The sequence below is a fragment of the Bactrocera tryoni genome, chromosome 4 (assembly GCF_016617805.1).
Source record: "Bactrocera tryoni isolate S06 chromosome 4, CSIRO_BtryS06_freeze2, whole genome shotgun sequence".
Taxonomy (NCBI): Eukaryota; Metazoa; Arthropoda; class Insecta; order Diptera; family Tephritidae; genus Bactrocera; species Bactrocera tryoni.
Window position 1 is genome coordinate 68,645,488 of NC_052502.1, and position 13,676 is coordinate 68,659,163.

The 13,676-nt window shown below is 39.2% G+C and overlaps 2 protein-coding genes across 2 annotated transcripts; both read left to right on the forward strand.

Annotated features, from left to right (window-relative positions):
• The first annotated feature begins 6,954 nt into the window (after positions 1 to 6,954).
• LOC120774670 (putative gustatory receptor 2a) lies at positions 6,955 to 9,703 on the forward strand. The gene is made up of 6 exons (XM_040104400.1): positions 6,955 to 6,968; positions 7,066 to 7,266; positions 7,398 to 8,034; positions 8,098 to 8,166; positions 9,484 to 9,573; positions 9,638 to 9,703. The coding sequence occupies exons 1-6, from the start codon at positions 6,955 to 6,957 to the stop codon at positions 9,701 to 9,703; spliced, it is 1,077 nt and encodes a 358-aa protein (XP_039960334.1).
• A 1,617-nt stretch (positions 9,704 to 11,320) lies between these two features.
• Positions 11,321 to 13,426, forward strand: LOC120774671. The gene is made up of 3 exons (XM_040104401.1): positions 11,321 to 11,992; positions 12,043 to 12,201; positions 13,271 to 13,426. Exons 1-3 carry the CDS (start codon positions 11,321 to 11,323, stop codon positions 13,424 to 13,426), a joined length of 987 nt encoding a protein of 328 aa, XP_039960335.1.
• Positions 13,427 to 13,676: the final 250 nt, after the last annotated feature.

Consider the following 13,676-nt stretch of genomic DNA (forward strand, 5'->3'; position numbering starts at 1 on the left):
TTTACGCTCGAGTTTTGCAAATGCTTTGCGGATTTGCTCTGCAATCGAAGGCAAGTTGAGTGTGAAATTCCGCGTGTGTGCAAATATTTGTTAACAGATGGTATCTTTTTGGATAAAATAATAATCGGATGTATTAGAAAGTGGGAAGGGTATGGCTTTATTAAGGTGGTTCTGATATATATACGATTACTTTTATACCCTGGACAGTATAATATTAACTTTGCCACAAAGTTTGTAGCACTTATGGCGACCCTATGAAATATTTATAAAGGGTGATCCATTTCGAGGTTCCTTACTTTTTTTTATGAAAAACCAAAGAAAATTCAATTTTAATGATTGTTGGAATGTTGATTACAACTCGAAATAATATTTTTTGGCATTTATTTTTTATCTCTTTAAAATTTTGCTCGCGGCCATATCTCAGATGGTTAACATCTTGAGACCAATTTTCGATTACTCGTTCGAGCATTTCGACTGGTAACGGGCGAATGATATGCGTTATGTTTTGTTCCAATGCCTAAATCGGAGCGGATAAATTTTGACTTTACATATTTCACAGGAAAATATCTAACGGTGTGATATCACGCGATCTTGGTGACCAATCGACCAGCCCAAAACGTGAAATGATCTGTTGCTCGAAGTGTTCACTCAATAAATCCATTGATTGATACAATGTGTGGGAAGTAGCGCCGTCTTGTTGAGACTAAATGTCGCCGAGATCATAAATCAAATAGTCGGTTATAATGGTGCGATGAAGATCGCCATTGACGATTACGTTCTCACCGGCATCATTTTTGATGAAAAATGGATCGCTGATTTCACCGGGCCACAAAACCACAAAAACCGCTGTTTTTTTTTGGATGAAATAGCAGCTGTTGAATCTCTTCGGGTTGGCTTTCGTCCCAAATCCGGTAATTTTGCTTCTTGACATACCTATCAAGAAGAAAATTTGGCTGGAGAGCTTCACATCTTCTTTTCTTTCCAAGAGCCCACAAAGCGATGAGAAAGATGAAGATATTTCATTGGCCGATATTTACCATAAAAAGGCTGAGGCCCTCCTATTCGGTACTTGAAAAGCTATCAATCGATTTCGAACACTTTTAGGTGGGAGGTGAATACTTTGAAAGCTTTATTAGCGCAAAATTTGATCCCAATATCCAATATCTATTTATAAGCTTTTGGCTTATTCATAATAAAGTGCAGAGGAACTCTACATAGGTATTGAAAATTGTGTTATATGGAAAATAGGCGTGGTTATAGTCCGATTTTCCAAAATTTTAACTGTAACTGTAATATCCACATTTCAAAATTAGAAGCTTGAAATAGTTGCTGGGATATGAAATTTTACCAAAAAGTGAGGGGTGCAATTTTTACATCGACTCACAAGTTACCTTTCAGTGTTATATAATTAATACTATTGAAATGCAATTTTTCATTATCGCATAAATCTATTTATATGTCAATCAAATAACACGCCAAAGGAATATTAGTCTCCAAATTAGCTCGAACAGTTTAGTTAGTACAGCAAAGAAAGTCTACGCGAAATGGAGCAACAATTGCGCGCTTGGTTACGTTATTCGCTCGTCTTCGGACTCTACATAAGTCCAACACCGAATACGCAGTACACAAACGATAGATCAACCGCGCGCAGCAAGCGTCTGGTTTGGCTTGAGCGCAAACAAATCTTAACAAAAAAAGGTTTGAAAGAAATTTACCTACACCTGCTATTAGTTGCACTCTGCGTGGCCTATGTGAGATCACTAGCTGCGCGTAAGCCCATACCAGGCTTGGCCAGCGAAGCAGCGTGCACTCTTATCTACAGTGTACAAGCGTTATCTAGTATGGTCATTGTAGCCGAGGGCTTATGGCGTCAACGGCAGCAGGAAGCATTCTTACGACTGCTGCACGAAATTGAATTCTCACTGAAGCTACGGCTGCGAGAGGACATTAAATTGGCTTGTTGGCCGTCGCGTGCACGTTGGCACCTGAAATATTTGCTTTGGCTATCGCTCATCTGCTTCGGCCTTACGGTGTATACTTTTATGGAATTACAACATTTGGGTTACTTTTGGCACGCCATTTGGTATAACATAATCATTCGTTTACGTATCGTACAGTTGTGTATTTACGTGTTTGCTTTGCGAAACTATTTGGAATGTCTTTGCATGAAGTTGCAACAGCTTGTTGCATACCGCACGGCGCCAAGCCAACAGCTGTTGGATGTTAACTATAAAAAACTGCAAACTTTGGCATATCTCTTGGCCATTAAGGATATCTACGATTTACTCTATAAGGCATTTGAACTGCTCAATGAATTCGCTGGCTGGTCACTCTTCATCATAATAACCTGTTATATCATGGACTATGGTTGTGGACTATATTTTGCGGTGCTAAGCTATGAGGGACTTCTGGAGAGTTCCAACTATTTTGTGCCAGCATTTTGGTGGTTGGTACCTATAACCGCCAGCATCTGGCATATTTGCTATCTGTGTCATAAATGTTCGCAACTGGTAAGCACAAAGCAAATGTCACAATCTGAACTCATTTCTAAGCATACTTTTAGGATCGCTTGTTAGCCGCTAGGTTGCGTCGTCTAATATTTATGAGTTCTTCGCAGTCCATGCGTTCTTATCGCACTCTATTGCAGCAATTCTCCACACAGTTAGAGCTGCAGTGCATTGTAGTGACCGGCAGGAATTTCTTTATATTAGACTTGCGTTTGGTAACAGCGGTGAGCCCTAATGTATGCTTCAGTAAAATATTTCTGTAATAATTATTGCTCTTTTCTACAGATTTTAGCAACTGTGACCTCATATCTGGTGGTGTTAGTACAGTTTCTGTATGTTTAAAGAAAATCTATGGAATTACTTGATAATATTAACAATAATAATAATCAAGCCGCTTACTACTCATATGCTATAGTCTCTATATAAAAAAGAGGCAGTCAAATAAATTGAGCTGTTTGGAGGAAATTAATGTTTTTATGAGAAATGATATATAGCGGGGCACCGCTTTGCAAAATGATCTAAGAAATGAACCAGATTTTGAGCTGTAGAACTTCTGTAATAACAAGTGCGTGGAGCTATGACGGCCGTAAATTATATTGGGAGTCCATTCGTATTTTGTCAATAGATGTCGTTGCAGTCGTATATCTCCAGTCCTACCAATCACATTGTGTCATACCATATAGTGTTGGAAAAGCAAGATTTTAAGCTTCATTTAACCAAAAAAAAATCGTCGAAGTTAAAAAAAAGTTACAGCTTTAAAAAATAAGTGAAAATAATGAAGAAAATCGCTATATTTTGAAATGAAATTTGTGAAGTTTACGGAGACGATGCTTTATCAGTTCGTGTAGCACAGCAATGGTTCACTCGCTTGCGATCTGGAAATTTCGAAATTTCGACTCACACTGTCTCAAGCGGAAAAATTACAAAAAGTGGTCCACCAAAATGATATATATTTGCTTATTTATTTATTATTATAAATATAAAAAATACGAAAAGACCTTTTCGACTACCCAATATGATAGCGATGTTTGGTAAACTTTTGCTTGCTGCTCTGTCAAAGGGAGTGGCTCACTATTAGCAGTTAAATATTCAGACAAGCTTTTCTCAAAAATATACTCTAACGGTCGGCATTTTTGTCCAAAAGCTGACCTCTTTTATGAAAGCTTTTCTCTTTTTGAATATTCAGACAAACTTTTTACTGAAATATACTCTAACAATCGGAATTTTTTTCCAAAAACTAACGTCTTTTAGAAAAGCTTTTTCTATAACTGTACTATGTAAAATGTAAAGCTTGCGTCTCTCAGATTCGAACGAACAATCCACCGAAGAGAATTGAAAACACTCAGCTACGATGTACGGCACTTCAATTTCTTTTATATTCCTGTTTATTTGCTCCTCCAACACTCGCCGATCTCTCTTTCTAACCTACTGCACTGTGAGAGTGCAGCAAGCTACACTACTTAGCCAGTTAGAGACAACAAGCTTTATAAATAGCTATGAAAACCTAGCAGTAAAAAAAGCTTTGCGAGATAGTTTTAAGTATTTTAGTCACTTGGATTGATAAAAAAATATAATGATTACACTTAAAACAAAATAGAGTGTAGAACATATAGTCGTCATTATATTTCTCATCCTCAAAACACATATATACCCTTTTTATATAGCGAGAAGCTTTCTAAATTTAGGGCTTCAATAAAGATCGAGTTAGGTATCAGCACCATAGGCTTTAGAAGGTAATTTCCAACCTCTCACAAACGTATTTCTGTATCAAAAAAACTTGCAGAGCTTCGAGCCAGTCGAAAAAAGCTGAAAACATCAAGAATCTTTACTGAAAGAAACGTACCACAGTTGGAAGTGGAAGCTCGACAAAGCTGAGAACGTTTTGAAATATTTCTTCTTCAGCGAAGCTAAGAGACTCAAAACTTACAAATGATTTTTATATTATTGTCACTATTTATCATTTTCCCGCCTTGTGGTTATATAGGAAGTTAGAAGTACTGCTATCAGGGACACAATTAGCGTTGAATACACCATTTTGATGCAATATCGTAGGACCATATTCTTGCTGTTCCGTTTCATCGTTGCTCTCAAGCCATTTGATGCTGTCAATACTCCGTTAGGTTTTCTATGGACAGCGATTCAAGGTTTGGTGCCTGATGTCTCCAAGTATTTTGTGTCGAGATTGAGATTGTTTTCATATTTTCAGCGGGCATGGTATTAACTCCGTCTCGAATTGGTCTAAAGAGCTAGGAGATCAATTATTTTATTTTTTCATTGCCGAAAATGTTCCTCCAACAGGGGAACCAAATTATGGACAAATGGTGTTAGCTGCCAGTGAGCTTAAAGCCTTCCTGCAATTATTTACTACGCTGGAATGAATCTATGTCGTTGACATTGACAGCAATGCCATGGTTGGCATCTTCCTGTAGTTATTAAAACTCCACAAGCCTTCTCTATACCTAGTACTTCCACTTGCAAGATGCTAGCTAAGTTTCGTAGACGGGTTAGAAAGAGAGATATCAAGAACACAAGATTGTACGCCATTCCACCTACTATTCCGCAGTCCATTTGGACCCGTGGATTGAGGTAGTATCCTCCTCCTCTACTGAACCTCTGCTACATTAACGTTTAGAGGGTAACCTCATACGAAAGTGGCTATTGAAAGCTAACCTTGGGAGAACCAAGTAATCTAATTATGTTTTGCTGATCATGTTTGTTCGTTTATGCGTGTTTCAAAGTTAATTTTCCAATTCAGTTGGTATCGGTTTCAACCCCTAAGTGGTGGACGGAGAAATTGTTGTACCAATGAATGAGAGAAGATTCAATTGAGGTATTTTTGTTTTGCTCACGAAAAATATCAGTACCATTCTACTAGGGTAGGGCTCCTTCTATAGACTTACTGATTGTGGAAGAAAGCATGCTGATATCATCAACAATAAAAGCGGGTTAAGGTCGTTTGCCCCGTTCTCTATTTTCTATTGCTTGAAAAGAGCCCTATACACACCAGTAGTTGATCCACTCTTTGAGCTACTTCGATTACTTACTGGGTATACACACTTACTGCAACTTTACATCAATGACTTGCTAAATATTCAACGATTTGAATTCATATTAACTTAAAACGAAAGTCCATTAATCAAAAGACCGCCTTATCCGAGGCTGTTCTTTCCTTTTCATTGGGGGCATTTTTACATGGCAGGTCCCACACCCAGCGCACAACCCTGGGAAGGGATGGTTTGCGTTCCCTCTTTAGCTCGCCTTCAAAATATTTTTTGGCTACCCAGACGATGTTTGGTCTAAGACCGGAAGTCGTGAGCTGCACGAGCTATATGTAAAAGAATCATTTCTGGTCATTCCCAAGTGAATGGCGTCCAGAGAACTTTCCTCACTTGCCTGAACTTCTAAACATGACTCCTCTAACAAGATAAACTCCAAAATTTTAAACCGAACCTTTAGTTTTCCGGGTATTGATTAGTATATTTCGTCAGGAAGCTCTCTGAAGTTCGCATTTATAGCTTTTTAAAAGCTTTCTGTCTTCCACCAGCCAAATTTTTTGATTTTGATAACACCAGAAGCAGTATCTTCCGATCTGAACTCAGGGCTCCGAGTTCAGAATGTTGTACTCAAAGAAAAATATCTTACAAAGTATTTCCTAAGTCACTTTTTGGAGTCGACTCGATATTCAAAACACCGGCAGAAGCCGCGCTTTCTAGTCAATTCAGACAAGGCAACTACTGGATTTGCTCTTTTCAAATCTCTTTACTTTTTAAGCCTCTCAGATCTCTTGCTCTAATAAAGGTCCGCTGCGAGACGACGGGTTACTGATTTGCTTACGCCGTTCTTGGTTTTGATAGTTGAGTTCTTGGTCTTGATAGTTGAGGACTCCAGCTTCCAAGAATTTAGGTCGAACGTGTCAGTTCCTAAAAACTATTTTAACTCAAAGGGCTCGCATATTTCGCTCCTGGTTCCCAGTTCTGTAGAAGCTTGCATTGCAAATATCTCCTAATCTATAACCCATAATTGGATATAACAGGTGCCAGAATGTGAGGGACCACTTAGTCAGCAAAGATTCTAACAGTACGCCTATTTGTCTAATTGTGTCAGCGACAGAGAAGCGGGGTGGTGTTTTCATCATTTAATATGTTCTTGCTTTTCTAGTAAGGCGGAGAAACCTATTAGCACAATCTATGCATTTTATCACAATTTCGGCCGAGTAATTATATTAGGCAGCCATTAAAAGTGATAAAAATATACATATATATATTTTTTATTGCCACATTCTCTTCAAAGGCTTCTAATTCTAAAGCCATGAACACCAGTTTCTCGCGAGCCGACATAGTGAAAGTTGCTGTTAAGCTAAAGAATATTCTAAGAAAGCACACACAATGGACATCTTAAAGTCACTGGGTACTCTGCATAGGTGCCTGCAACTCAGTGCGCTATCACTATGGATGGTGGAACGTAAAACTGGCAAAGTTTATCTCTCACGACTACTCGAATGTTATGCCATTTGTACGCTCCTCATTGCGTTCACCATTCTAATTTTGGACATCTTTAGTGACGGTGAATACTTTCGCATGTCGGAAAATGATGTCGGTCATAGATTAGACTACATACAATTGATGGGCATACGTGTGGCGCATTTTGTTTCAGTTTTGGAAGCATTTCTGCAGCGGCATGGTCAAAACACTTTCATAAAGCAAGTACGCGAAATGGATCGTATATTCGAATGTGCACTAAATGTAGACGTGGAAAATGGGTGAGTGTAAAATATGTGGATAGAGGAGAGGTTTTTTATTTAGTTTCTTCTTGTTTTTGAGTATCGGAGGCTTGACGAACAGGGTCAGGTGAAAGCGATTTCAGGCTTCACTTTCACTTTCTTTCTTTCAGTCCCCTACGCCAGAAAATTTTGCGTCGCGGTGTCGTTATGATCCTTATATTTGTCAGCGTCGAAGCGTTGAAATTATTGGTATATGTTCTCGCTTCTGGTCGGAACTTCTCTATATATTGGTTATTCTATATGCTGCCTTTTTTAATTTGTGGAGTGCGTTATTTTCAAATATTTACCGCTATTATGATTGTGCGCCATCGCTTAGATAAACTAGTAACGGCCATTAATGAACTAAATCTGTTGAATAGCAAGCCGAAGCCGGCTGACAGTTCGAATACAAATATAAAATTCATATCACAAGCATCGACAGTCAACGAAATAACCGAGTACCTGAAACATCAGTACGATATGGAGAATACGGACATGAAGCGTTTGCTCATCATACGTGATCTCTACAATCGCTTGTGGGAGCTGACGGCCACACTCAACAAAGATTTTGGCATTTCAATATTGATTAATGTGGGTAATGACTTTATATCCATCACCACGAATTGTTATTGGATTTTTCTGCAATTCAATACTTTCTCAGTATCACTAGAAAATTTCATGCAAATCTCTAGCAACCTCATCTGGTCTATAACGCATCTCTTCAACGTACTAATGCTAGCAATGCTCTGTGAGCGAACGGTTCAGCGGGTGAGTAGAGTGCAAAAGTGGTTTAATATATCTCACTTAGACATTTTAGTATCAAAATTTCAGACTACGGCAATTGCTATGGGCCTACATCGCATTGAAACCAATATTTGGAACGACAACCATAACACCGTGGTGAGTAAAAAATGGAAAACTGAGACTAGTCCATTATAGTCCATGTTATAGATACAACTTGCACTGTCTTTCCTAATGATAGACACAATAGCAGAATGCACTCTAAAAGCTGTTGACTAGCACTGGCTATTTAAATAAATATTTTTAATAATCGAATTTATGAATTAACCCTTGAAATTTAATTTGTGTAAAAGGTATTTGACTCGTCATGTATCATAGACCGAAAGAGTACCAACATATATTACATTTGTAAAGTAACTATATTTGTACGATAGTCATACCCTCTCATTATGTCTCTCCTTCACTACCTCTTCTATCCCACTCCATATATATATTATATTTCTCTCCCTCTCTCTCTCCCTCTCTCTCTCTCTCTCTCTTATATAGCATGACCAGATGAAAGCTTCATTATTTGGTTAAAAAAAGCCACTTTTTTATTGGCGTAGACACCGCTTACGCGGTTAGAGTCGAAATTACAACAGCGCGCCAGTCGTTTCTTCTTTTTGCAATTTGGCGCCAATTCAAAATACCAAATGCAGCAAGGTCCTTCTCCAACTGATCTCTCCAACGGAGGAGGTCTTTCTCTCCACTTGCTTCCGCCGGCGGGTACTGCCTCGAATACTTTCACAGCTGGAGAGTTTTCATCCATTCGGACGACATGATCTACCCAGCTTAGCCGCTCATACAGCCCATCGTTCCATCGAATGCGATATTCGCCGTTACCAATGCGCAAAGAACCATAAATCTTCCACAGAACTTTTCACTCGAAAACTCGTAACGTCGACTCATCAGATGACATCGCCCCTGCCTCTGCACCACATAGCTGGATGGGAATAATGAGTGACTTATAGAGTTTGGTCTTTGTTCATCAAGGGAGAACTTTATTTCTCAATTGCCGACTCAGTCCAAGTAACACTATTAAGCTCTGCATCTCGAATAATATTCTCAAGTAGTCGTTTGTTGCACAATAGGGAGTCGTCTTTTCTGAAACCTCGTTTGGTAGCGAACGGCTCGAAGAGATCCTTCCGGATCCTGAAGAAGTTATTCTTATTTTCTTCCAAGCTGCTAGTGCATCTTACCCTTTCACCCATCCTTTAGAATCAGCGAAGGATTCCACTTTCGAAGGCTTTAAAGTTTGGCATTTGAACAGGTCAGTTTAGAATCTATTCTAAAATCTCCCTCTTTATCGGAACCGAGATCAGGGGAGTGGAAAGATACTTACTAGAGAGAACACAGTGATCCCTCGTTATACTTTCTATTGATCACGAAGTTTTCACACTTTATGCGATGAATTAATAGTTTATATTTGTCCTGCAGATCGAGCAATTCTCTTTACAACTCTTACATCAAAAGTTGGCCTTCTCAGCTGCTGGATTCTTTGATATCAATTGTTCATTACTATATACAGTGAGTACACACAATTGTAGTTATGTAATGGACAACTTGGATATTACTAATTATTTTTTTACAGATCGCTGGCGCTACAACCACATATCTGATAATACTAATACAGTTTCACATGAGCGATGATAAATAACAACAAACTAAAGCGAGTGTCTAAAACATTATCTCATTTAGAAGCACTAATCACGCGCACTTTGAGTGTGGAAACAGAAATAAAAAATATTTCAATAAAATATTACTTCTTTTTAATATTCTTCTTAGATTAGTTTAGGTTAGATTCTAATAGGGACGCCGATTCGTTAGGATTCCTAAAACTTATAGAAAATTGATATTAGAGACCCTCATAAATCGACAAAGTCACATTTGTTGAGGCGGCTAATGTCAGTTTCGAATATGTCTCCTGGTTCGTCGATAGTACGACTGCTGAGATGTTTCAACCGCAGTCTTGCAAAAGTTTGACAAAGAAGGAGAAAGTGTCTGTATGTTTCGACCTCACCTTTTGCCATACAACTTTGACAATTTGCGTCCGGTAAGAAGTTGGTCACATGTGAGTCCAGTGCTAGAACGCAAGATGACAACAGAAATCCAACTAGTTCCCACTCTAATGTGAGTGGAGCAAGGGTGCCCCTCTTGCTATTTTATCAGCTTTGCAGTTTTCATTCCTCAATCCACGCTAACTTCAGAAAGAGGAGAGAGAGGAAGTAGCACTACTATCCAACTTCGCACATACACCTCGCCTATCTTTACATAAATTTGTAATAAACACCGTATTATCTTTATATCTTTCGGGGAATTTCATGTTTAACCCGGGGTTTTTTTATTATATCCTTTAGTCTCTTTCTCAATACGCAGTTTCTGGTCTCATGTAAGCTGAGCCACATCGAAGATAGGTTTCTACTTTCATTTTATCTAAATAAATGTTTAACGTTCAAATAGTGAAACCTCGAAATTTCCTAATCATCGCATGTAATGGATCCAAATATTTGTTAGTCCCAAGCTTTACAGTACTTAATGAAAAGACAAGTTCAGTTCTTCCAGTCCACAGGCTAGAAATATGAACAATCACGATACCGAGCATGCTCATCATAGGGAGCAAAAGGGCTAACCAATCAGAAGCTTCAAGGTATGTCTTGACTGTCACTTATCGCATCTAATAACATCTAGCTTCCTTCTATTACGCTTCCAAATCCAAAAACGTCTGAGATCTAATCTCTGCGCAGCCATTGTGTTAATTTATCACTTAAATAGGCTGACTTTTATATTAGACAAAGTGTTTGATAGCTTTATAGTGTGACCTTGTTAACCCAAAAATATAATTGCGCCGAAACTTTATTATTATTCCAATTATTTGGCACTTAATATGGAGATAATGACCTTCAATTCACCAGACGATTAAAATAAAGATTTCATGACTTGTGTTCGCACTTTTTATTGTTTATACGAAGTCATACGAGCTTCCTAATTCAATCAACATAAGGGACTTGGCCACAAGGGCTAGTTATTGACACACTGTCTAAGCAATATGTACTATCGTAATATTTTCGCAAGCGTTGCTCGTTACATATATTTACTGATGATGTATTTGCAACTTTTACAACCCTTGCCACGTCTAACATGGCTCACGTCCATTTGTCGGGTAGTTTGGATCGCTTGGCTAATAAAACCAGGCTACGATTTTATATATGCATTACTCACGGAAACCATCGAAAAGCTCGCTTACATAGTCGGCATTATTTTGTTTGTCTTCAAGATGCTAACGAACATAGTGGCCTACGTCGAATCCATGTGTAAGACAAAACACTGCCAGCAGCTTCAACGTCTGGAAATTGAGGTGGATGCATTACTACGAAACCATACCAATAATACGGAGACGTTAGAGCAAACAATCTGGCTCAAAGTATTCTACAGTATGCTTTTGCAATTCGTATACGATATCCTACAGCTCGTGCTTGCCTACAAATGCTACATGTCGCCGGTATTTTACTACGTAGTGCCAATGTTGGCAATCGAACGAGCGCGTTATGCACAAATCTCGGTTACGATTGAGCGTCAAAATGAACGCGCACGCAGTTTGATCGCTTTGCTACGGGTGCTGGTGAAAGCTAATCGTCCGAAACATAAATACACTAGTGATGTGTGGCAACCCTATGCGGCGTGGGAATATGAAAGCCTAAACTTTTTACGTCTGCTGCAAGGACGCCTCTGTGAGTTGTACCAATGTGTGGGCGATTGCTATGGTTGGTCCATTACGGTTTTGCTATTTACTACGTTCTTCTCTGTGGTAGCCAACATTTTTTGGTGCATTGAAATCTTAAGCCGTGGTTCTCATTTGGGACAGTTCATGTACGACGCGTTGACAATGTTGAGGTTAAGTACTTTAGCCGTGATATTGTTGATCACTGCTGAGAAAACGAGGCAATACGTGAGTACTAAAAACGTTAAGAATAACAAAATTTAAACTCTTTCTTATAGAATATGCAAATAAGCGGCTTTATCTTTAAGTTGTCGAAACCGCTCGGCAATAAAGCTTACAACGATCTCGTCTCCGATTTCTCACTACAATGTCTACATCAGCCATTTATGATAAATGTAAAAGGATTTTTCAGATTGAATTTACCGTTACTAGGTGATGTAAGTATTGATATTTCTAAATAACCCTAGAACCCATAATTTGAATGTAAGTACTGAAAAATGGAACGACAACTTATAAAAATTTTGAAAAAAATTTACTATTTCAAGCCAACAGCAACTAGAATAGAAAGCTCTGGTTCTAGAGAGTCCAGAGAAACTGAAAATAAGTAAATTTTTAAACTTTTAAACTTTTCTCTTAACAAATCTTGGTCTTTTCGAAAAATGTACACGTCTAGTGTGGATTAAAATGTCGACAGGAAGTCTACAAACTAGTTGTTCTGAAGAGACAATGCTCCCGTATGCTCCCAGTTAAGGAGCATAATGAACTCATTTCCAAGCAGTTCCTGCTGGGTTGCTTTCGCAGAAATCATCGCTGAAGTCACCTGCTTGGAGCAGGACCGCCTCCTAGGAGCATCAAGAGGTCCTTCCTCAACTACTTCGACGACATCAGACAATACGCCGAAAAGACTTCGGACGCAACTAACTTATGACATGCACTGACCGCCATTCCCAGTGGAGCCTTTAGCACCTTCACCGACTCCCTCTCAGTGAATGGCATACTTGGAGACTAACCATCAGCCATTGCAGACGTAGAGCTCGAGTTGCAGCGAGAAACACATCTGACATTCTTCTCCCTTTGGTCCGACCCCATCGAAACAGCATGTTTCCAGGGCCTACCGTTGGATTACGTCGATCTAATCCTTACCATCCCAACGGGAATTAGGAATCTTTCTCAGCTAATACTCGAACTCTACGTGCTTTGACATCTTTCAACTTTGTATATATTTAGATATTTTGGCAATACCTGATGTGGGATAAATGCTATTAGCTTGAATGCGTTTGAGTCTCAAACAATCAACCACAGCGGTAACTAGAAGGTCCTAACCCCAATATGCCAAGGGATATTTCAGGGATAGATAGATAGACAGTAAAATTGAGGCTTTGCACTGCGACCTAAAGTCTATTGTCCTTGTCCACGTAGATAGAACCTAGAGCGTTGAGACTGCTTTTGGAAATTGCTGGGCAATCCAGAATCAGGTGTTCTGGAGTTTCCTGTTCCATGTCGCAGAACCGGCAGTTTGCGCAAGAGGCTATGCCCATGTTGAACAAGTGCTTGCTGAGCCTAAGTACAGTACCCTGTATAGAGTGCGGTAAGGAGGCGGAATTTGTCTCGAGGGAAGTTGATCGTTTCCTTAAAGCTTACAAGGTTGTACCCTCCCATTAGTGGCTTAGTATGGCGCATCCCTGCTGCCTGCTGCTAGTGCCATTTTTTGTCCACTCTCTCCCCCATGCGAAACAGCTTCCTTAAAGTGTGGGACCCCACTGCAATGCATAATTCTAGCCCCATCATACTGGACGCTGCCGCAGAGCGTGCTAGTTTCACGGATACTTCCTTCCAACAATAAAAGCTACTTAGTGCAATATGATAACCCGTTACCTTCTTTTATTTTCAGCTTTTCGCTTTATCAATTACA

What these genes read in the sequence shown, in the direction of transcription:
- LOC120774670 (XM_040104400.1), top strand. An exon ending in AATGTAGACGTGGAAAATGG is followed by an intron (nt 7,267 to 7,397) that starts GTGAGTGTAAAA and finishes TCTTTCTTTCAG; the next exon opens with TCCCCTACGCCAGAAAATTT. An exon ending in GTGAGCGAACGGTTCAGCGG is followed by an intron (nt 8,035 to 8,097) that starts GTGAGTAGAGTG and finishes TCAAAATTTCAG; the next exon opens with ACTACGGCAATTGCTATGGG.
- LOC120774671 (XM_040104401.1), top strand. Translation starts at nt 11,321, where the DNA reads ATGCTAACGAACATAGTGGCCTACGTCGAATCCATGTGTAAGACAAAA. An exon ending in CTGAGAAAACGAGGCAATAC is followed by an intron (nt 11,993 to 12,042) that starts GTGAGTACTAAA and finishes TCTTTCTTATAG; the next exon opens with AATATGCAAATAAGCGGCTT. An exon ending in ATTTACCGTTACTAGGTGAT is followed by an intron (nt 12,202 to 13,270) that starts GTAAGTATTGAT and finishes TCCATGTCGCAG; the next exon opens with AACCGGCAGTTTGCGCAAGA.